Source organism: Drosophila mojavensis, unplaced genomic scaffold (genome assembly GCF_018153725.1).
Source record: "Drosophila mojavensis isolate 15081-1352.22 unplaced genomic scaffold, ASM1815372v1 contig_36, whole genome shotgun sequence".
Classification (NCBI taxonomy): domain Eukaryota; kingdom Metazoa; phylum Arthropoda; class Insecta; order Diptera; family Drosophilidae; genus Drosophila; species Drosophila mojavensis.
The window spans coordinates 14,486,792-14,509,636 of NW_025318858.1; the positions used below are offsets into that span (position 1 = coordinate 14,486,792).

The 22,845-nt window shown below is 33.7% G+C and overlaps 1 protein-coding gene across 1 annotated transcript; it reads left to right on the forward strand.

Annotated features, from left to right (window-relative positions):
• Positions 1-16: 16 nt before the first annotated feature.
• On the forward strand, positions 17-22,344 carry LOC6576796 (cAMP-dependent protein kinase catalytic subunit 1). Its single transcript, XM_002002746.4, has 2 exons — positions 17-1,944; positions 21,817-22,344. The coding sequence occupies exon 1, from the start codon at positions 521-523 to the stop codon at positions 1,580-1,582; it is 1,062 nt and encodes a 353-aa protein (XP_002002782.2). The 5' UTR covers positions 17-520; the 3' UTR covers positions 1,583-1,944; positions 21,817-22,344.
• Positions 22,345-22,845: the final 501 nt, after the last annotated feature.

Here is a 22,845-nt window from a genome sequence, read left to right on the forward strand (position 1 = left end):
AAACGGCTAAACGTGAATAGCTGCGCTTTGCAATCAGCCCAATTGCATTAAAAATTTCCTTTTTACCGTTGTTAATCAATTCGCCAAAATAGCTAAATCCATTTTACAATTTCTAAAAAAGAAAAAATCCCATCATAGTTCAGGGACGGCAAGCGGCAGCGGCAGCGGATCAGAGGGCAAGCTACAGCAGCAGAACAGCAACGAGGAGGAAGGCGGTGGTGCAGGTGGAGGACAGCAGGAAGCAGCCGCCGCTAGCCACAAAATAACGCCGCCGACCACAGCCACATCATCATCATCAGCAGCAGGAGCAGGAGCTACAGCAGCAAGAACATCAGCGGCTGGTGTTGATTCAGGAGTCGGAGCCGGAGCCGGCATAGCCAAAGCGAAAGACACAGCTGCTGCCTCTGGTGAGGAGCCGCCGCTGGCGAACAATCCAGGCAACAGCAACAGCTCACCCCAGGCCCAGGTCTCGGCCAGCGCCACGTTTCGTTTGTCCTCGCTGACGGGCACCATCTCGAAAATGGGCAACAACGCGACCACATCCAACAAGAAGGTGGATGCCGCCGAGACGGTGAAGGAGTTTCTCGAACAGGCCAAGGAGGAGTTCGAGGATAAATGGCGTCGCAATCCAACCAATACGGCGGCGCTCGATGATTTCGAGCGGATCAAGACACTGGGCACCGGCTCCTTTGGCCGTGTGATGATCGTCCAGCACAAGCCAACAAAAGACTATTATGCCATGAAGATATTGGACAAGCAGAAGGTGGTCAAGCTGAAGCAGGTGGAGCATACGCTCAATGAGAAGCGCATCCTGCAGGCGATACAGTTCCCATTCTTGGTCTCGCTCCGCTATCATTTCAAGGACAACTCCAATCTCTATATGGTGCTGGAGTATGTGCCCGGCGGCGAGATGTTCTCGCATCTGCGCAAAGTCGGAAGATTCTCGGAGCCCCACTCTCGTTTCTATGCGGCACAGATTGTGCTCGCCTTTGAGTATTTGCATTATCTGGACCTCATCTATCGCGATCTGAAGCCGGAGAATTTGCTGATTGATTCGCAGGGTTATTTGAAGGTCACCGATTTCGGTTTTGCCAAACGTGTCAAGGGTCGCACCTGGACGCTGTGCGGCACACCCGAATATCTGGCACCCGAAATAATCTTGTCCAAGGGCTACAACAAGGCCGTCGATTGGTGGGCGTTGGGCGTGCTGGTCTATGAAATGGCCGCCGGCTATCCGCCGTTCTTTGCGGACCAACCCATACAGATCTACGAGAAGATCGTCTCCGGCAAGGTGCGTTTCCCCTCGCACTTCGGCTCCGATCTGAAGGATCTGTTGCGCAACTTGTTGCAAGTGGATCTGACCAAACGCTATGGCAATCTGAAAGCGGGCGTCAATGATATTAAGAATCAGAAATGGTTCGCCTCCACGGACTGGATAGCGATCTTCCAAAAGAAAATCGAGGCGCCGTTCATACCGCGGTGTAAAGGGCCCGGAGACACAAGCAATTTCGATGATTACGAGGAGGAGGCGTTGCGAATTTCCAGCACCGAGAAGTGCGCCAAGGAGTTTGCCGAATTCTAGAAGACGTTGCACAAACAACAATTCGCATTCAATTCACCATTGTCGCTACAATCGTCGTTGTTGTTGTCGTCGTCGTCTCGTCTATATGTCTACAACTTACTACAACTACAACAACTACAACAACTACAACAACTACAACAACTACTACTACTACTAGTGCTACCACTACAACTACAACAACTGCAACCTTTACATCTACTTGGGTCTAGCTGGTCATATACTTACCATACAACACAAACACAACACAGAACATCAACACAATTCACATAGACGCACTCACATACAAACACACACACACACCAACCACAACAGAAACCCCAATTGGATTTTTCATACCCAGTCGCAACAAATAACAAATAACAGTGAGTATCCAATTGGAATTATTTACGCTATATTGGTTTTGCTTTTATCTAACATTAAAATGGAGTATTTTTTTTATAAGTATTTTTTAAAAAATGAGCAAATGCAAATATATATTTAAATTAAATATATGTATATTATATGTATATTCTGTTGAAATTTAATAACTATATTTATTTTTGACTCAATCTTGAACATACAAAAAATTTGAATTTCTACGTCTATTCGGTTTTCTGTTTCAAGTCCATCAAAAACCCACCAGAAACCTTCGAAAAAGTCTCGCCTCATTCTTGTCTGCCGGCTTTAATCAAATTTTGTGGTTTGCTTTTGGTTTCATAAACAAGCTAATTTATAGGAAATGAATCTCTAGCTCAGCATTTCGCTTTATTTATACAGCCTGGTGTCGCCACAAGGGTGGGTATTGGATATCATTGATATATGTATTACCTTTCATTTGTGTAGGTTTTCTTCAATAAGCAAACGTCATTTACACTCTATACTTACACTCAATTCCCCAACAGATCTGTATTGTGATATATGCCTGAAAAGTTGTGGAAAATTTGCTCCATAAGTGACTTACGATTGATGGTTGTTTGTTTCTCTTTGGACATCGCCTTGAAGTTGATGAAGCACAGCGTTCGCCTCTTAAGCACACTAATCCGAACTGAGTTCATCAACAACTCAAATTGTTCGGATTGTGCTTTAGACAGCTGCTGCTTCCTCCGCCTTCTCCTCCTCCTTCTAATGCTCTCCTTTCGCCCTCTTGAACGCGTGCCGGTCATTCTTTTAATTAGTTTGACTCGCTGCAGCTGTCTGTGAGTCGAAATTCATGAAAATTTCTATATGTGTCGGTGGGTCGTCAAAGGCTTTGGCAACCTGCTCGTCCCACATGTTGAGCACATGTTCCTTCTATTCAAATAATTCCAAATACGTGCTCTTTCTCGACTCTGACCGGACGGACGGTCAGTTGCCATTGCCAGTTGCTGGGAATCACAAATCGAGATAATGCCAAATGTCAGAGCTTTTTATTTATTATTTATTTTTCAAATGTTCAAATGCTCAATCAATGAGTTGAAAATAATTCACGTTTGACACTAACTGTGCGACGCTAGATAAGAAATTTCTCTGTTTCTGTCACAAGTAGTAATATAATACTTTGTGGTTATACATATACTACAAATATTTTACTACCAAACTGATTATATAATGTCGAAAAGAGATTAGAATGCATTATCTAATATCGGAAATTTATATACATATATAAAGTATATAAGGTATGCATCCTTAAACGAGAGCATTTGTAATAATATAAACTTCTCAGCTTCAATTCAATTTATTGATTTCATGAACTCATTGAAAAAAAAAAAAAAAAAATAAATAAAAAAAAAATTTATAGGAAAATAATATCTTAATAATTAATATTTTTATTATAATAAAAAGTAAATATATTTTATTTTTATTTATAATATACACAATACATACAAGTATTTAAATATATTAAAATAAAATATATATTATTTTCATATTATTATTTATAAAAAAACATTTTTAATATTATTACATTTTTGTGTAATTAAAATTTTTCATGTAAATAAGTGAATTAAATTACATCAATTAAATATGTATATTTCAAAGACTTGTTATAATTATATATAATATTATTATTTAATTTTCATATATACGAAATACAAAAATTAATTATATTTATTTATTATATTTAAATATATATTTATTTTGTTTTCATTTTTCAACATTTATACATTTTGTATATTTTTTACATAATATTTTGGAAATATTTTTTTTCCTTCTTATATCATTCTTCTGTATTTTTATTGTGACTTCGACTGATTGATAATAAATTAAAAATATTCAAGTGTTTGGGTTAATTAAATTGCCTTCGCTATAGTGATAATTCCTCAGCTCTTTTCCCAAAATTTCCCTACTCGTAATTGTTATTCGTTTTATCACTTGTTTCTTTTTTACTTTTTCGTAATTAAAACTTTTGCGTGCACGAAAATTGCATTGATTGCCTCCAGAGCATAGGCCTTAGTTTGCTACCTGTCTCTCTCACTCTCTCTTTATCTTTCTCTCTCTCTTTCTCCCTCTGAATACATGCTCACTTTTTGCATTGAACTTTGCGTTTAACCAAATCAACTTGGCGTCCAAAATGTCACAAAAAAAAAAAAAATATATATATATATAATATTGATGTTTACACTTGACCCGATTGGTTGCCTTGACAGTCGAGTGTACATATGTATATATGTGTGTGCGTATGCGTGTGTATGTATATTACATTGTCCTTAGCACAAATAATGTCAAGCCCAGCAAGGCTAACAAAGTAGAGAATTTGTGTATATTTATTAAATATTTATATAAATAATTCTATGCGCTTTTGCTGTGCAGTTACAAATTGTTTTACTACTCGCTCTCCAAGTGAAAATAGGGGTATATTGGTTGTTTACAATATTCGTCTTAATGCCAAATTATCTATTGATCTCTCTCTGTCCAATTTTCCTTAACCTTTTCCACAGATAACTCATTATTTTATAGTTTGTCCATTGAGGCTAGGCAAATTCCGATATATTAATTTTGAATAAGTTTCAAAATTAGCTATTTCAATAGTCGGTTACACCCGACTGCAGTATTCTAGGTTTTTGCGTGCTCTCGGCCCATTAGCCAAATATGCATTGTTGTTGGGTTTTCATTAAAAGTCAAGACGCTTCGCGTTATTAATACAACAATAAATTAAAGGCAGCCACTGTGCGGCAAATGCGTGTAAGAGGCGCATAAAACGTCAAGAAAATGTAAAAAAAAAAAACAAAAACAAAAATATACACAAAATATTTATAATTATGAAATTTACAAGTCGAGGCGTGGGCCGTTGCCAGAGAAGAGGCAGCTGAAGCAGACAGCGTGGACTGCTGCTGACCTCCACAATAGTCCATAATATATGTATATACATTTGTAAAGCTAAATGCTTTTAGCTGCATTTCGTATATATGCTTTGACCATGACCTTGCCTGACCTCTGCTCAGGCCGTTTTCTTGCTGTTGCTACTGGTTTGTCTTCTTCCAATTTGTTTGTTCCATTCCTTTATGTGACACATTTCTTGCTCAATTTTATTGGCACTAATTAATGTTCGAATGGGAAACAAACAAATGAAAGCAAAAAGTAAACAAACAGAAAGAAACACAACAACAATAACAACAATTTTACTCATCAATCATTTTGTGTATTTTATTTGCTTCACTTTTCGACCAATTATATTGATAGTCTGAGCAACTAGCACTTAAGCATTTGCCTATTTGCATGAGCCCCCGCAAAGCGCTCAATGAATGGGTATATAAGTCGCGCTGTCTCAGATAGAGACTAAGACTACGACTTTAAGGCCTAATAGGGACATTGCGTTAAGCTATTCATGTTAAAGTTCAGAGTCAACTAAATTGCCTAATGATAATTGCCTAAACTGATAATAGCTCCAACAATTTCTCAATTTCTCAATCATTCACTCAATGCTCGCATATTAATCAATTTTATGGTGGCCATAAAAAAGTCTGTGTACATATTTCTGTTTCTTTTTCTCTTTTCTTTTGTTTTATATATTTTGTGATAAATGTTTTCCTATTACCTTTACAACTTCTTGGTGATGTAGGTATATTTTGTAATATAAGCTGTAACATTGTTAAGAAATTGCAATTCGTCACATAAGTTAAATACGACTGAGATCAGCTTCTTAACATGCTAAAGTTCTTTCTTATCACTCGATATATATATATTCATATTCTATATTTGATTAACAACCTTTAGATCTGTTTCCACATCACTTCAAAGGGCATCCCAGCTATTCTAATAGTTCGATTATCATATTATATATTCAGCCTATGGAGCTCTTTCTAAATCTCTTCACTTCAATGATTACTATATGTATTCTTAACATATCTACGTTGATCGACTTTATTTTGAAATCACTGTAAAGGGAATAGAAGGCAGTGTAGATCTTCATAAATGTAATTTATACATTATTTATGAAAATAAAATTCATTATAAAAGCAAGCAAATTTCTCATATTTTTTAATGATTATTAAAATTTGAATTAATAAATCATTCAGCTATGACGAAAAAGAGTTTTTGGCCTGTAAATTGTTATATATTATAAATATTATTTATTTACATATATTATTTATTTATCTATATCATATATCAAATTGGATGTTCTTGGTTCACTCGGCTCTTTATTTGGTTGCCCTTCCGTTTATTCCTCCCTTGGCTGCATTAAAACATCTATTTCGCTAGCTCTTAACGCCCATAAAGCCTAATAAACTCTAGGGAGTTGAAGCTTAAAAGCTTAAATGCTTATCTAAATCTTATCATGACTCGTATAATTTATAAGCTAAATTCCAAGTGCTCAAAATGGATTTAAAGTAAATTTATTTTATTTCTGCTCCACTTTTTGTAATCAAATTTCATAGAAATTGACGCAATCTGATTGATAAATATTAGATAATAATTATGAATGTTTTATTATTCACATTATTATTTTTTATAATTTTTTTTATTATTATTTTTTTTATATAATTATTTTTATTATTATTATTATATTAGCCAGCAGCTTCGCATATCATGTGATGTATTTCCAGGTCGAGCACTCCCCATTAGAATAAATTTTCTAGTATAAACAGCTACATGTGACCGACTTTAGGGATGCATTAACTTACTAACTCTATCTAAACTAATTACGTTATATTAGTTTAACGAAAACTGGCTCGCTTTTTCTAAATTGATTTTTCCACAGATTTCAATTTTTTGTTTGTTTTTGTTTTACTAAGTGTGATTGAAATTTCTTTTAAAGGTTACGTTTGGACGTGTGAGTTCTTCATTTTTCAGACTTATATATAGCATAATTTTGTATATATATAAACTCGCATTCTAATTGACGACAAATTAACAAGTTTATTGTAATTTACTCTAAGCTTTATTTGTTGTTAAACCAGCTAGAGCTGATTTTTGTTGGAATATAAATTCTGGATTTTGTTGATGAAATGAATTAAGTTTTGAGTCATCTCTGATAATATGTTAGGCATGGTTCCAATGCACTTAAAATTATAATTTGTTGTTGAGCGTATTAAACTTATTCGTGTCGTGTCTTCAACTCGTGTGGAACAGTCTGATAAGTTGACTGAAATGGGGTCAAAAATTGGTGCAAGTGTCTGCACAGCGTAAGTTCAAATCGCAGCTGGATGCCACGCAGCAGTAGCAACAACAACAACAACAACAACAACAACAACAAAAGCAATAAAAGCAACAATCTTTGCAACTCGTTTGGAACACGCATGAAATTCATTGCTCACACATTTGAGTCGCTCCAATAAGCAACCAGAAGCCTAAGTTAGATGCAACAACTACAACTGCAACAGCAACTGTTGCTGCTGCTGCAATAACAGCCACATAAATCTTTTCATGAAAATGCAACTGCCAACGCGCTGAGACGTTGTCTGGCCAACTGGGGGCTGGCTGGCTGGCAAGCTAGAAATACGTTGAGACAGACACGGACAGCACAGACGGACGGACCCACGTACACGAACAGAGACACTGAGCATAGGCTGGGTAGCCTTGTAACACTGCCCTCAAATCAACTAGCAAACACGCACGCGTTGCAGCCACTAACAACAACAACAACTATAATAACTCTAACCACATCATTATAGTGTCAGTAATGGCAAAAAACAGAAAAACTGAAAAAAAAAAAAATTCAAATGAGCAGAATTAAAAGCATAAAAATTATAAGTAACTTAGAAAAAGACAACGAAATTGTTATGCTCTATCAAAAGGTCTTCAAGCGAGTATATAAAGAAATGTTCAGAAAATGATTGAATAATTAATAGAAATAGAGAGAAAAAGGTAAAAAAGTTAGTTTCTTCTTCATTCCTTAAAATATTCTTGAATAAAGTTCCCAAATTATTTAAAATACTTTATGTTGCCCCACAACGATTTATTTATATTAAGTTTACAAGTTTACAAAAAGTTTACTTATATATTTTTACTTAGTATTTTATTAAATTTAAAACACAAAAGCTTTAATATTATGTTCCTTATGTCTGAATACCTTTCTGTATTTCTTTGTTTCGCTCTAAAATAAATGTTCTATAAACAGAAATAAAACCCACAATGATAAGAGTTTTATAAACTTAGAAAAAATGATTGTGATTTGTATTGCATCATTTTAAAATTTAATATTAAATGTTAATTACATAAAACAGGATTTTTCTTGTGGCTTCTTTTCTGCATAAATGTTTTGCAAACTTTAAATAGTTTTGTATTTGTATTTTGGAACTTTCTTTTGTATATACAAATGCACTTTATTTATTGAATATTGAATTCGACATTATTTTTATTTTCTTTTGATATGTATGACTGCACTTGGAATACGCCATATTATATACACTACTACTATTTATTCCATGACTGCAAATCGAATTTCAGCAGTCATGCCAATAGAAAAGAGAACTGCAGTAGCAAAAACTTACTTAATTTCTTGAGATTATAAACTCTTATATCATGCCATTTAAAAAATTGATTTATCTATCTTCCAAAAATGTTTTAACATGTGGTACTAATATTTATTCCACGACTGTATGTATACAGATATACAAATAATTAACATTCTGCTGCCCCAAATCTGTTACCATGGGGTACTAATACTTATGCTACGACAGTCAATGCCAATAAGTTCATTCCAATAAGCAAATTTAAAGGGACTGTTAAAATCACGCTGTTAGCTTGCTGAGTTTTACTTATTAGCAGTAATATTTTGTAGCTCTGTTAAGCACTTTTCAAGTAACTGTTTTGTATTTGTTTCGCATATGTTAATTAGCATTCAGCTTATTAACTATTAAAATACGATAAAGTACAGTAATTGTGTAAATGTCTAAGACTTTTAATTCTCTGTGAGTTAACAGATGTTCGTCGTCGGTTCACGTGATGACATAGTTACGCCTCTTGCCGTTGTTTTTTCTCTTTTTTTTTTCTCTCTCTCTCTCTCTTTTGTATACTCATTATTTTTAAGTTTATTTTATTTTGTTTTCTTATTGTATGTGTTTCGCTCGTCAAGGGTATTCGCATTCATAATTAATTCTTAACGGGCTGTGTCAACGTGTCGCTTGAGTGAAAAGCAGAGTCAGAGTAAGATTCAGACTTTGCTTATCGAGTAGGTTTGCGCTGCTTTCATACGCATTGAGAATAAATTAAACGATTTTCTCTGTTAGCCGAGTATATTTTATTTTGTTTGTTGCCTTTGGTTTGTTGCTTTTGCTTTACTTTGTTGAATTTTTTTTATGATTATTTGTTGTTTATTTCGCGTAGATCTTGAGCGAAAACGAGTTTTTGTTAGGAGCGGCATGCGAATACACGGCTATAAAAAATACTGAAAAAAGCATTTAAATTGAGACAACCGAAACAGAAAAATGGCAAAAAACAGCAGCAACAACAGCAACAACAACAACAACTAAGGCAACAACAGCAACAATTGTCATTTAAATAACGCACACGTCGTCGTTGTCGCCATGTTATTTTGTTTTTATTTCATTTTACTTTTTGCTTTTGTTTTTACTTTTTTGCGATTATTTTTGTCATTTTTATTTTTTTGTGTGCTTTGTCGTGTGTGTACATGCGAGATAAAACGCGTACATTTTGCCCTGTTTTGCATAGCCTAGTGCCCCCACTCTTTCTCACTCCTTTTCTGTCTCTCTCTTGCTACCCCTTTGGCATGTGGCTTCGCTTCGCTGCTCTCTATGTCGCTTTGGCTCATACATTTTGCAATGCAATTTCATTCAAAATTTATGGGCTAGCAAAATAGAATCGAACACGAAAAAGGCAAAACAATGACAATTGAAAATTCGCTTAGGTTTCAGTTGTTTTTTTTTTATTTACTTTTGTTTTTTATTTTTCATTTAGCATTTTCCATTTTTCCTTTGTATGTTATTTTGCATGTTACGTGTATCTTTCGCGATGCACACATCTGTGTGTTGTTTTGCCGGAAGCTGCTGTCTATGCAGCTCGTTTGGCAGCCAGAGGCAATGCCATGATTTGATGCGGTGTGAACCGGTTGCGAATTATTATGGGAAGAAAAGTGGTGCAGAGAGCGCTGCACATTAAAGTGGGTTGCTTTAATCTAAGATCTGTCATTTGAATTTCTAATATTTGTATGTTATGTCAGATAAGATTTAAGCTCTAAAGTACTATAAAATACGTAAACGTGAAGGTTCGACTGGGACAAACTTAGAGGTGTACATTATTTTATTGATTAACTTTAACTTTAACAAAAATTCGATGTATTATTTTTCTATACTCTAAATAATAAGTTTTAATACTTAAAATAAAAAATATAGAAAAAACACATATCACGAAATTTAAGAATTTCTAATAAAAATATTAAAATTCAATTAGGAATGCAGCACTATACAAGTTGTAAGTAGAATATTTTGCTCTTTTTGCTCACCTTTAGCTGAGCTAATAGACACACAGGTGCATATCATCATAGCACCTGTACAAGCTAACAAATTTTTATATTAACTTGGTTGTTGTTGTTAGCTTTGAATTGTGCAACAGTTTGAAGAGTTGATAACAAATGCGAAATGTTGAGAACGAATCGAAATCGAATGGCAAATAGACGTCAAGTGCAAACTCCTTCTATGGCTTATCACAGTGCGACGCCTGTTTTTCTGTTTTTTTTTTTGTTTTTGTTTTTTCGTTTGTTTTTCTAGTATTAATATATTTTTGTTGTTGTGCCTACAAACAAAGAAAGTAAATAAAATTCAAATAAGACAACCGAAAAAAACTGCAATAACTTATACAGAAAATTATGTTGATTCTAATTGGAATTCCTATACTCATTCTAATTCTGAGCTTATTTTGTTGTCTTTTTTATACTCATTCACGACTACCAAGTTCTGGTTTAATTTGTTTTTCCAACCTGGGAAATGGGTTAAGATTATGCACCCCAGCTGTGTGGCAAAGGTTTGGATTTCTTTTTGGTTTTTGTTGTGCTTCAGCAGTAACTGCGAGTATTATATAAGGCATTGGCCTGATAACGAAGGCAGCATGCAAGCCACAAACAAAACTGTTATATATAAATAAATAAATATATGTATATGTATAAAAAGTGGCCAACCAACACACACATATACACAATATAAATGTTATTATTTTGTTTAGGAGCGAGTCGTGCGCCTAATTGAATTTGTAAAAGACTCCCGCTCGGTCTTTTCTTTTCGCCCGCCAACAATTCAATTCAAATGACATGTAATCAATAATAATTATTTGTTATTGCATTGACATTAGACAGTCGAGCGAGCGATTGGCTAGAGCCAAACATTGTATCGGCATGATCGGGTGCTAGTCGGTGTCTGCATGCAACCAAATGCCAAAGCAGGTGCTTGCCAGCAAATTAATTGAACTCATTTTTTTGTATTTTTCATTCTTGTCACCAGGCTCGGCCTGGCCTCTCGGTTCATCTCTCCTTAGTCCCGTAGTCGAATGTTACACGAAAGGCGAAATTATTGATTAATTATTTGCTGAGAATTCTGTGTGGCTATAAATAAATTAAATTATTTATTAATATTATTAAAATTTAATTTAAATAAATTAATCTTACATATACAATATTATCTTAACTATACAATATTTAGTTTTTTAATAATTATTAAATTATTTATTAATATTATTAAAATTTAATTTAAATAAATTAATCTTTTATAAATTAGCAAGAAAAAAAAAATAAACTCGTCTCTTGTTGTTCAGTGTTACTAATTAAGCTATCATTTTTCCATAGTATTTCAATATGTATGCATCTCGAAAGTGTGTATAGGTGTGTGTGTATGTGTGCAGCTCTTTAATTACATTTGCTTATTACGTCTGATGGATGGGCTCTTTATGATTGATCGTTGTAAACGATATTTGCTATAAATATGAAACTACGCATTCGCTGAAATTGTGTACAAGCTGAGGAGATACAAAAATCTATTGCTAAGTGCAGTGGAGACGACGTTTCGATATTGTTGGCACGAAGGTCAGCTGCCTATAGAAATTTGTGTTATTTAGCTAACGTTGTGTGCTTACCTTGGACAGGGGGCGTATGCTTCATATATAGTGGCATATACATATAATACGCATACGCAGCGTTATGCGCGGCCCACGCAGTCCTCAAGCATTATTGTGCGAGAGTTGAGTTGTGCAGACTGGCAGCAACAGATAAATGTAATTACTGTCTTATCATAATTACCAGCAAAATGAGAGGAAAATGGAATAAAAAGTAACAGAAAATACAATAAATTCTGTGTAGAGAGAGGGAGAGAGAGGGAGAGACTGAAGCGTGGGAAGGCGCAGACGATGACGATGACGAAGAATGACGATGCTGGCGAGAGAGCTCAGCTGTGTAGCTCTCACGCATTCACACACACACACACACACACTCACACAAGTGCACTTCACTCACAGCCGCAGAATGAGTGTTGGCAAAAATGAGAAAGCAACAGCTTCCTTTGGCCCGTCAGTTGTTGCTGCTGTTGCTGTTTCAAATTTAAATTTTATTTTATTGCAGCACACAAATTGTGCGCCGGCAGCGTTGTTGCGTGTAAGCCCCAAACCGCAGCCCCAACCTCAGCGTTGGCATCAACCTCAATGCGAGGGCTGTCCTGCGAGAACCTAACTGTGCAGCACTTAACCAGAATGCCCAGCAAATTTAGCTGAACCTAAATGATATTAACTGTGCAATAAAATTGTCATCCAACAATCCACTTAACTTTCTTTGACATATTTGGTGATGCATATCTAAATTAGTTTGAATTAAATGATTATATGAAGCTATTACAATAATTATTTATACAAATATATATTTTTATGTGTACAAATAATTATCAAGTTAAGTATAAAATGTCCATTTTTGAAACAGAAATTTTTCCTTTTTTTTAAGTTTTTAAAGTATTGTTTCATATATACGACAATATTACAATATCTGTACAAATTCCTATTTTTGGTCTATTGAAACAAATTTGTATGATTTTTGTTATTCTATCTTATAAATATATAATATATTATATATTATTTATTATATATCTTTAAAAAAAAATAATTTTTATTTATTAACTTATTTTTTCATTTAATATATAATATATATCCTATATTTATCTCATTTCGTTTAGATATATATTTAAAAATATTTTCCTATATTAAACATAAATAAAAAATAAAAATAATAAAATTAATGATTACTTTTTTCGTATAAAACAAAAAGGTTGCAAATTGTTTAATTTAAATTTTCATATTTTTAAAATATTTATTTTTATATAATATAAATATATTACAAATCAGTGTATATAAAAATTTTTTGTTGTTTATTTGTAGAATTTTACAAAAGTTAATAAAAAAAAGCTGATGATTAAAAATATTGTATGCCTTGCATTGATTTTAATTTGATTTTTGAGTCTGAGTAACTTTGTGCTTAGGACATATGTAATCTAAGTGACCTGGCTTAAATAATAGAAAAATATCTTTGCTATTTGCCATAGTTGAGACAGCTACTTGGAAATATATTGCTGGTTTGGCTAAGTACTGCATTCAAATAAACAAAATATATTTGCACACCTATACTCATCATAGGACACAGACAACGCAGCAGAAAGAAAATTCAGTTTAATTAAAGCTGAGCATATCTTCAGAATATATCTTCCGATACTTATCAGTAAAATATAGTTTATAATTCAAATTAAGAAACACATATATTTCTTTAAAATCAATTTATGCAAAATATGGCAGCAAACATACAAACGCTAATTGCACTTAAGATTCATGAAACTAAATGATTGCTGTAAATACATAATATTTTGTTTAGCAATTTGAACGTCATTTAGTACTGTCTGTTGCTCACTCTATGCTCTACTTACGCATATAGCTAACTCTAATTATCTTAAAGTAAACTTCAGTCTTATTAGCACAGCTATTTCAATTTGAAAACATATTATCTTTCATTGTTGAGCGGCCCTCTAAACGCTGTTGCCTCTCTCCGTATGTGTGTGTGTGCGTTAATTGCCTTCATGCGCGCGCAAGTTGAGTTTCTGACCTCCCGGGCCACTTCCTTTACATGGCGCACAGTGCGCCTGTGGGGCTCAAGTTGTGCTGCCGCAGCTCCGGGCTGCTCTTAGCCTTTAATTACTTTCGTAGTTAATTTTGTTACAACAAAAGCGACAGCAGCAGCAACAACAACAAAAACAACAACAACAACAACAAGGGCAACAACAGCATCAATGCCATTGCAAAAATTGAAATTTGCTTTTAATTCACGTGTCTGGCCCTCTCCAGTTATGTTCTGAGTATACCCAATGTCCTGTTTTTAGCCCAATCTTCTGTTTGGACTTCCGTTTCCTGTTCATTTCCAGGCTGACATTTCCAAATGCGTATTTGTCATTTTCCCATTTGCCATTTCAATGGAAAACTGCAGACCAAATTTTAATTGATTCGTCTCGAGGGCTTCAATCGATTTCTGCTTTGTATTTTCACTTTTTTCGCTTGGTCACGCTCACTGTTTTCGCTTGGCCCGAAAATTGATTGAAATTTCAAAGCCAACAAGTTTATTGACATTAGATACGACGGCCGCCACGCATTTTATATATTTATTTGCTTAAATACATATAAGCATATATGTAGATATGTGTGAGTGTTTGTGAGCGTGTATATCTTTTTCCAGTTGCTTGGTCGCTAAAGTTTTCCACGCTATTGGATGCCTTTTAATTGTCGCTTTTTATTTATTTTTACTTTTGTTGCTACGCCCAGAACTCGCATTGCTTCGGTTATTGAAAAAGTTGAGAGTTCACAACCGTTGCGTACTTGAGTTTCTCAAGCAGGCGTGGGAATAAATAGAGCAAAGTCAGGCGCAGATGAATGATAACAATAAAAGAACTCGAACTCATGATAACGAGTTGCAGAATTTTCGGCGTTTGTTGAACTTGAGCTGACGCCATATATATATATATATATATATATATATATATGTCTTTTCTCTTGATGAACTGGAATAATTTTCTTAAATGGCCCCAATGAGCACTGAATGCTGCGACGAATGCCAGATGAAAAGGCCAAAAGTGCGTTCATCAACATTCGGCGTATGCAAATTTTTGTTTCTTATATTTGACTGAGTGTCATTTAATTAACGTAGAAGCCTTGGCTTTTTCCAGATGATTCGTGCTGAAAAGCTATTTTAAAAATGGGTCGTGGTTATAATAAAAATGCTAGAGTTTTGAGCTCTTAAAATATTGAAGGATAAGCTCATAGTTTAGTTTAGTCTAAATAAAAGAATACAGTTTATGGCGTTAAAAGGCAAACAAACTTTAGATAATAATATAATAATATTCATAATGATGATGTTTAAATTTAGTATTATTTAAGCAATCTAAAAATATTATGACATTTTTGGAAAAGGTTTCAGCCGCATTGCCAGCTAACCCTCCTCCCCTCACTCCGACTCATCTGACTCGACTCACAGACTTGAACTTTCAGCAACTATTGCTGAAAATTGAACAAAAGAGTTGCATATTATAACCATTATTTCAATTAAATAATTAAAAAAGAAAAGTTTCAACTAAACGACCTTTGGAAGCTTAAATCATTTTGCATAATATATATTATATTATTATTTTTATTTTTGTCATTCAGATTTTAGCTTAAATTTCGTCTTTTCCCAGAGGTAATTTTCTTGTTTGTAGGCAATTCGAATAGACAGTTATGTTGGAAGTGGCTTGTAGCATCGTGACCGAAAATAATTGAATAGCCTGGAGTACACATTTTTTATCAGATATGTACAAAGTTGATAAGTCCAAATTGCCAGCTATCTTTGCTACAAATTTTGAACACAAAACTTTTCCAAACGAATGACTTTATGAAGCGCAGTTGACTAAAGGCGCTCTCGCTCGCTCTCTCTCTCTCTCTCTCTCTCCCTTTCCCTGTATGCCTCTCTCTCCCTCTCCTTCCTTCACAAACATCGCAACATATTTGACCTACACGCAATGACAAATATGTTGCTGACAGTTTCGAGAGAAATGTACAAAATATTTAAAAACATATTTGTGAATAAAATCATATGAATATAAATTAAATTATATAAGCATAAATTATGCACACACACACACACATACATGCATAAAAGCATATATATGCAGACAATCTTTCTGTCTCGCCTCTCTCGCCTTCTTGGAACATTTTAATATATCAACACGCCCGGCTGGTTAGAAAGTGGACATGCTCGAAATATCTTAAACAAGAAGCAACAACAATAGCAAATAATCAGAAAACAACAACAGCGACAACAACAGTCTATATACATATTTACACAAGATATAAACTGCAAATATCATGAAAATGAAATGAACGAAATTGTTGGGGCTGACGATTCGCAAACTATTTTCGATTTGCGACCACACACATACACATACACAAACACACGCATATGTGCACAGCGAATATTCATATATTCATATATATCTAGCAATCTATCTGTCTCCGTGTCTCTGATGTCTGTTACGATTTGTTTGTCTGGCTGCTTTGGCCAGCAGAACTACTCAATTCTGTTTGCATTTCAATAGAAGCGAGCCATAAACAATAACAAAGTGTGACCAGACAGCAAACATTATTTATGCGCTCAAGTAGCTAGGGTATATCAATTGGTTTGTGTGTGCTGAAGTCATTGCTCCCGCAACCAGGCGAAAGACACTATAACTATCGTAGTAATTAAATGAAATTACAAACGATTCATGGCATGTTTAAACAGTTAATGGCAAACAGACTCGGTTGTCAAATACCCGCACTGCACTAGTCAAGGTTAGGGTATATTATATAGTAAGCAAATTGAATTACGAAATTAAAGGGTTCACGAGCTGCAGTAATATGTATATTCATATATTTAGTATTAATTTAACTGGTTTATATGTTTGATCTCCACTAATATGGCCACTTGGCTTTAAAGCTTAGGTATTGAATCTCTATACGAAAAGACATAAAGAGTTTATATAGCGCACTAATATAGACACTTGTGCTCTATCCTATTAACCATATATTTTCTACCAAAACAATCTTAGTTTATTTATGTAAATAAAATTTCCATATGTATGCGTTAAATGATTAACTTGCTTAATTTGTATACTACACTAATATACCCACTTGCCTCAAGGCTACATTATCAGAGGTCTTTATTATTAGTTGCTTTTACTATCTTCTGCTAACTATCTTGTTTGTTTAGCCCATTTAACTAATTGACAGCACACTAACATACCCATTCGCCTTTAAGACAGGGTATTTACAGTATTTTTTGTAGCCTGTTTTGCCTTGTCTAACATTTTCGATATTGAGCTGCGCGTGATATATGATCGGCTTATTTATATGCTGGCGCGTATCGTAAAACAAGACTCCTCAATTTCCTTCCTTTTCCATCTACCCCACAGCTACATATGTAAAGTAGATGTTATCTCTGTGGCTGTACATGGGTATATAGCACATGTTGTAAGCCATAGTGCCGTTAAGTCAGTCCAGTTGTTGTTTTTCCCTAGGTGATAATTACGCATTTTTAAAATGCAGTTTGTCTCGCTGTACTTCATGAAATATGCAGAGAAATTGAGAGATACAGGCAGTGGTAGAGGAAGAGGTAGAGGCAGAGATAGAGGCAGAGATAGAGGCAGAGGTAGAGGCAGAGTCAGGAAAAAGGTCAGCAGCTGGAACGGTAGGCAGCAGTCTGTAGTGCACTCGGTTGGCCTTATTAAAAAAACACAGAAAGCAAAGAGTTGCACACATACACATAAATAAAATGTAGTCAGGGAGAGTGGGAGAGGGAGAGGAAAGAGTGGGACAAAGAGCGACCAAACGCGCATACAAAAACTTTGCAAATGCTCTGGCCTTTGAGCTCTGCACACATCGCTGCAGACTCAATTACTTAAGTTATTTAAACTTTTTACACATATAATACACATAAATGTGTTAGTTAGTTAGCTGAGTTTCGTTGAGTCTAGTTAGTTTCAGGTTACTTGGAAACTGATTTTAAGAGTAGAGAATTTGAAGAGTTTATTCAGATAACGTGCATTGTTTTATCTCGAGTTTTCCTAAGAACTTATTTATAAAGACATTCAGCAAACAGTGAACAAGTGAGACTGTATCAGTTGGGGTGCTACTGACTGCATAATACTCCTTCGTTTAATAAAATAAAAATTAATACATTTTATACTTTAATATGTTTAATAGTCTTAACTAAGAAATATGATCGATTTTCGCTATAAAACTGTGTTTGGATAGATTTCTTTTATAATGCTCTACACAAATATAATACTATATATTTTACTCAGATAATTGGTAAACATAAAAAGTTTTTTACAATTATAATATAATTTCTATTGATGCCAAAGTTCCCCATGTCAAAAATTTAAGCCCCAGATATTTTGCTATGTTTCTATATTCCATTATTTTAACTATGCGAATAGCCGTAAATTTCCCAATGCTCTACAGGCATTTTTTTTCAATTTATTAAGCTGGCCAATGAAATATAAAATGTCTACCCGCCTTTGGACTTGAACAACAGAACGACCGCAAAAAAAGTTTTTTTGACTTTCACATTAGATTTACTTTTAAATGGGCTTTATGTAATTAATCATAAGCATTTATGGCTTTTAAACTAAAGTTTAGCTTAAAATGGTTTAATTTGCCAGGAAATATAAACATTTTTCTGCACACTTTCTGTCTACTTCAAGTGCCTTTCATTTCATGCACATTTCATTGCTATTGGCAATACAATGAGCACTGTGATATTTCAAGGCTAAGAGATGCACAAAAGAAAAACAACAAAAGTTCACACAACAAGTGAAAGTTTTTTAGCCGCTGTCCGAGCTGTGAATTGAGCCGTTTGTTGTATTGTGACGCACATTGGATCGCTCAACAGTGCTTAATGGAGTTTACGTAATATCCGACTACAATTACAACAAACTAGAAGAGTTAACTGATTTGACGATTCCATACATATATAGGATATGTTTATATATATATATATGAAATATATATTGTATATCTATATATATTGTATATCTTAATGGAGTTTACGTAATATCCGACTACAATTACAACAAACTAGAAGAGTTAACTGATTTGACGATTCCATACATATATAGGATATGTTTATATATATATATATGAAATATATATTGTATATCTATAAAAGAAATATATCAAATATATATGATGGTATTATATATCTTAGCTCTTAATTTTTTTGGTGTTACATATGGTATTCTTGTTGTTGTTGTTGTTTGTGATGTTTTAGCGTGGGTGCAGGCAACAGACCGTCGCCGGTTCGCTCAATGACGGCTTTTGTTTCAGAGATGAAAGGCCGCCTGAAAATACAAAACTTTTGCTGCTTCTTTTTATACATGCTGCACCCATTGAATGCACTCAATGAAGGGTAGATTGGTTATATGAAAGAGAAATTGACGGCGTAGAGAAAGGTGTTCGGGTGATATGATATGGTTTATATACATATCCGAGTTGAGGTGGAAACCTTTGAACGTCTTTATGAGTCTGTCAAGTCGAAGTTACGAGTTGCAATTTTGCATATTAATTATATTTAAATACCTAAGAGTAATATGGAAGCAATTAAATTGACAATTTAATATAAATGAAATAATATTATTTTATTAATTATTTATTAAATATACTTTATTATATAAAGTATTTAATATAATAAAATGAATTATTGATAAAGTATTATTATTTATAAATGACATTAATCATTAACTTAATTTAAATTTAAATATAAGGAAGGGACCTATATTTTTTTTATTAATTATATTTTATTAAATTAAGTATGTAAAAAAAATAACTATTCATTTAATATTATTTATATTTCAATTAACAGTAAATAAATAATATAAGTATATATTTGTTTGTTGAAATTCTAAGAATTCTAATTGAATTCTCAAAGAGGGAGAGAGAGAGAGAGAGAGAGAGAGAGAGAGAGAGAGAGAGAGAGAGAGAGAGAGAGAGAGAGAGAGAGAGAGAGAGAGAGAGAGAGAGAGAGAGAGAGAGAGAGGGAGAGAGAGAGGGAGAGAGAGAGAGAGAGAGAGAGAGAGAGAGAGAGAGAGAGAGAGAGAGAGAGAGAGAGAGAGAGGGAGAGAGAGAGAGAGAGAAAGAGAGAGAGAGAGAGAGGGAGAGAGAACTGAAGAGTTGCGTGGAGCTATTTTTGCTTGGGTATACTCAAAAGTATACAAAAGTTCGGCTTGTCAGCTTGTTGCTCTGTACAGGATATCTGGCAGTTGAGTTTGTTTGATAAAAGCACTTCAACTTGCTTTATTATGTTGTTTTTGTTACGTTTTTCGGTCGCTTTGTTATTGTTTTTACAAAAAAAAAGAAGAAATATAGCACGCCCAGCTGCTTACGTCAGAGGCACCCACCAACAGGCAGCAGACTGTTTGGTGTGTGTGCGAGGCTGATAAGGAGCAGAATCTAAAAAAGTTTATATATACATGTGTATATCTATATATATGCGTGCGTGCGTGTGTGTGTGTGTGCGTGAGTCTGACAATATGTTGTGGCAAGGCGCAAAACACAACAATTATTAGCTGGCATGAGTCTATATATTTATATATGTGGTGATTTGATTGTAATTATGTGGGCTAAATATTCATTAATGATTGGCAAGCAATGCGTGAGGCATGACTAGTTACATTACATTAACTATTCGAAATTAATTAAGAACTCAAATGTATCAAGTATTTGGGGTTGCAGATTTGTAGTTCATTGCTTTAAATAATTGTGAATTAAATATTAATAAAATGTAAATATATCTCGACTATTTGCAGAGCTGCTCAAGTTCATTCTTTATCAATGTTATTTGCCTAAAAGTTTTATTTATTGGTTTCTCTGAGCGGAGGTTCAGAATAAATTTTATAATTTATAAGCGAATGCAATAAAGTCAATGCTACATTAATAAATCAATAGCATAAGACTGAATTGCTAAAAACTTGAATATATTTTATAGAAAATATATGAGTTGAATGCTTAAAATATAAGAGACTATATATCAATAATATCTATGCAATATTTAACTACATATAGTTTAATTCGAACTAAATAATAGTTTTGAGTAATTAGCTCGCTCTGACTAAACCCTAACTGAAATCGAACTTCTTATTGAACATAATAATAACTTTTTCTTGACCTCTGCAAACTTCAAAAGCTCTTAAACACATTTATATACGCTTCATATATATGTTTCATAAATTCTAAATAATTATTTTTATAAGAGTATTCGACAAAAATTTGTTGATATATTGCTTAATAATTTTATATTTTTTAAAATAAACATATTTCAACTTATCATTATCATTATTCAAACCAGTTCTGGCCCACGCCTAACCTATTTTAACTAACTTTCAACTAACCTTGAACTTCTCAATGCATCGTCGCTTGAAAGCCATGGCAACAGTTTGTCTGCCCAAAAAGTGAGCCGCAAAGGCCCATCAAAGTCTGACTCAAACTTTAGCGTTTTATGTTTATTGAGAGCTCGTCTAAACTACGGCCTTTTATGATTTCTAGTTAGGGGCTGAGGTTAAAAAACTCAAATAGGAAGTGTCAGCCATACAAATGTAGACGCAAACAAGGTTAACTCAACAAAATAAAATTGCTGTTGATTGGCAAAAAAATAAAAATTTATGCATAATGAGCGGAGCTAGAAAAAAATATTAGTTAGCTTTGTGTATAAAATATTTATGCATAAGTTAAATATTTAAGCTATGTATTTAAGCATTCGAAAAGTGAAAATGTTTGAATCTAATGAATCATTTCTTCTTTTGCAGTGCGTACACGAAATATGTCAGCAGCGCTTACCCTAAATGGAACTTAGACTCTCCCTGCGAAAATTGGTCAACGTACTCCCGAGGCCAGAACACAAACACAAAAAATTTATTAAAAATTTGATAAGGAATACATTTCTTATATCTTCAAATAAAATTAAAGATCTTGGAAGTTAGAGAGCGTAAGAGCTAAAGAGTGGAGGGTAACCAAGCAGCAATAATAATAATTATAATAATCATAATAACAAAATCAAGAATGTAATAGGTAAATAAACCTTATGGCATATATACATAAATAATCATTCATAACATATAGCGTATAGTATAACCACGAGACTACAGATATTTAGTTGTAAAGTACATAGTTTAGTTTAACTGAAAACACACACAACAACAACAAACAAATGAAAATGAAAACATGTTTACCAAATCTGTCTAAGGCGAAACAAGAACTTCGTTAAATTGGGCTAATAACCTTTATCATTTTCAATTAACAGCAGGCAACAACAAGAACAACAAATATTTGTGAAAGTATGAAACGCTTTATTAATTTATAAATTTAACAATCGTAAAATGTAAAAAAAAAACACAAAAAAATTATGGCACACTTAGTGTGCTTGAAAAAAAAAACTTATTATTAAAAATAAACAGTAATAAAAAAGAAATAAAAAACGGATTACAGGCAGAAACGGCTAATTAAATTTTCATTAAGTACAGCTCTCATATATTAAAAAAAAATGAATGCGAAAAAATATGAAGCAAGAAAATCAGTAAAAATAAAAGAAATTCGCAACAGTAAGATGCAGTCAGTGTTGGTTAACTGGCCACAACAGTATCGTCAAATGTTTAAAGCGCACACACAGTGTTTGCCTACATAAGCATATATATTCAGTGTTGTAAAAGCCAAAAAAAAAAAAAAATTCCAAGAACTGCAAAACTTATGCGCCCACAACACCAACAATAAAAAATTTTTAAAAGAGATGAGAAAATGTAATCTGCTATTAACTGGAGCTTGCGTTTAGCTCTTGATGT

Bases quoted from the DNA above. Each gene is read 5' to 3' on its own strand.
- LOC6576796 (XM_002002746.4), top strand. From the start codon at position 521: ATGGGCAACAACGCGACCACATCCAACAAGAAGGTGGATGCCGCCGAG.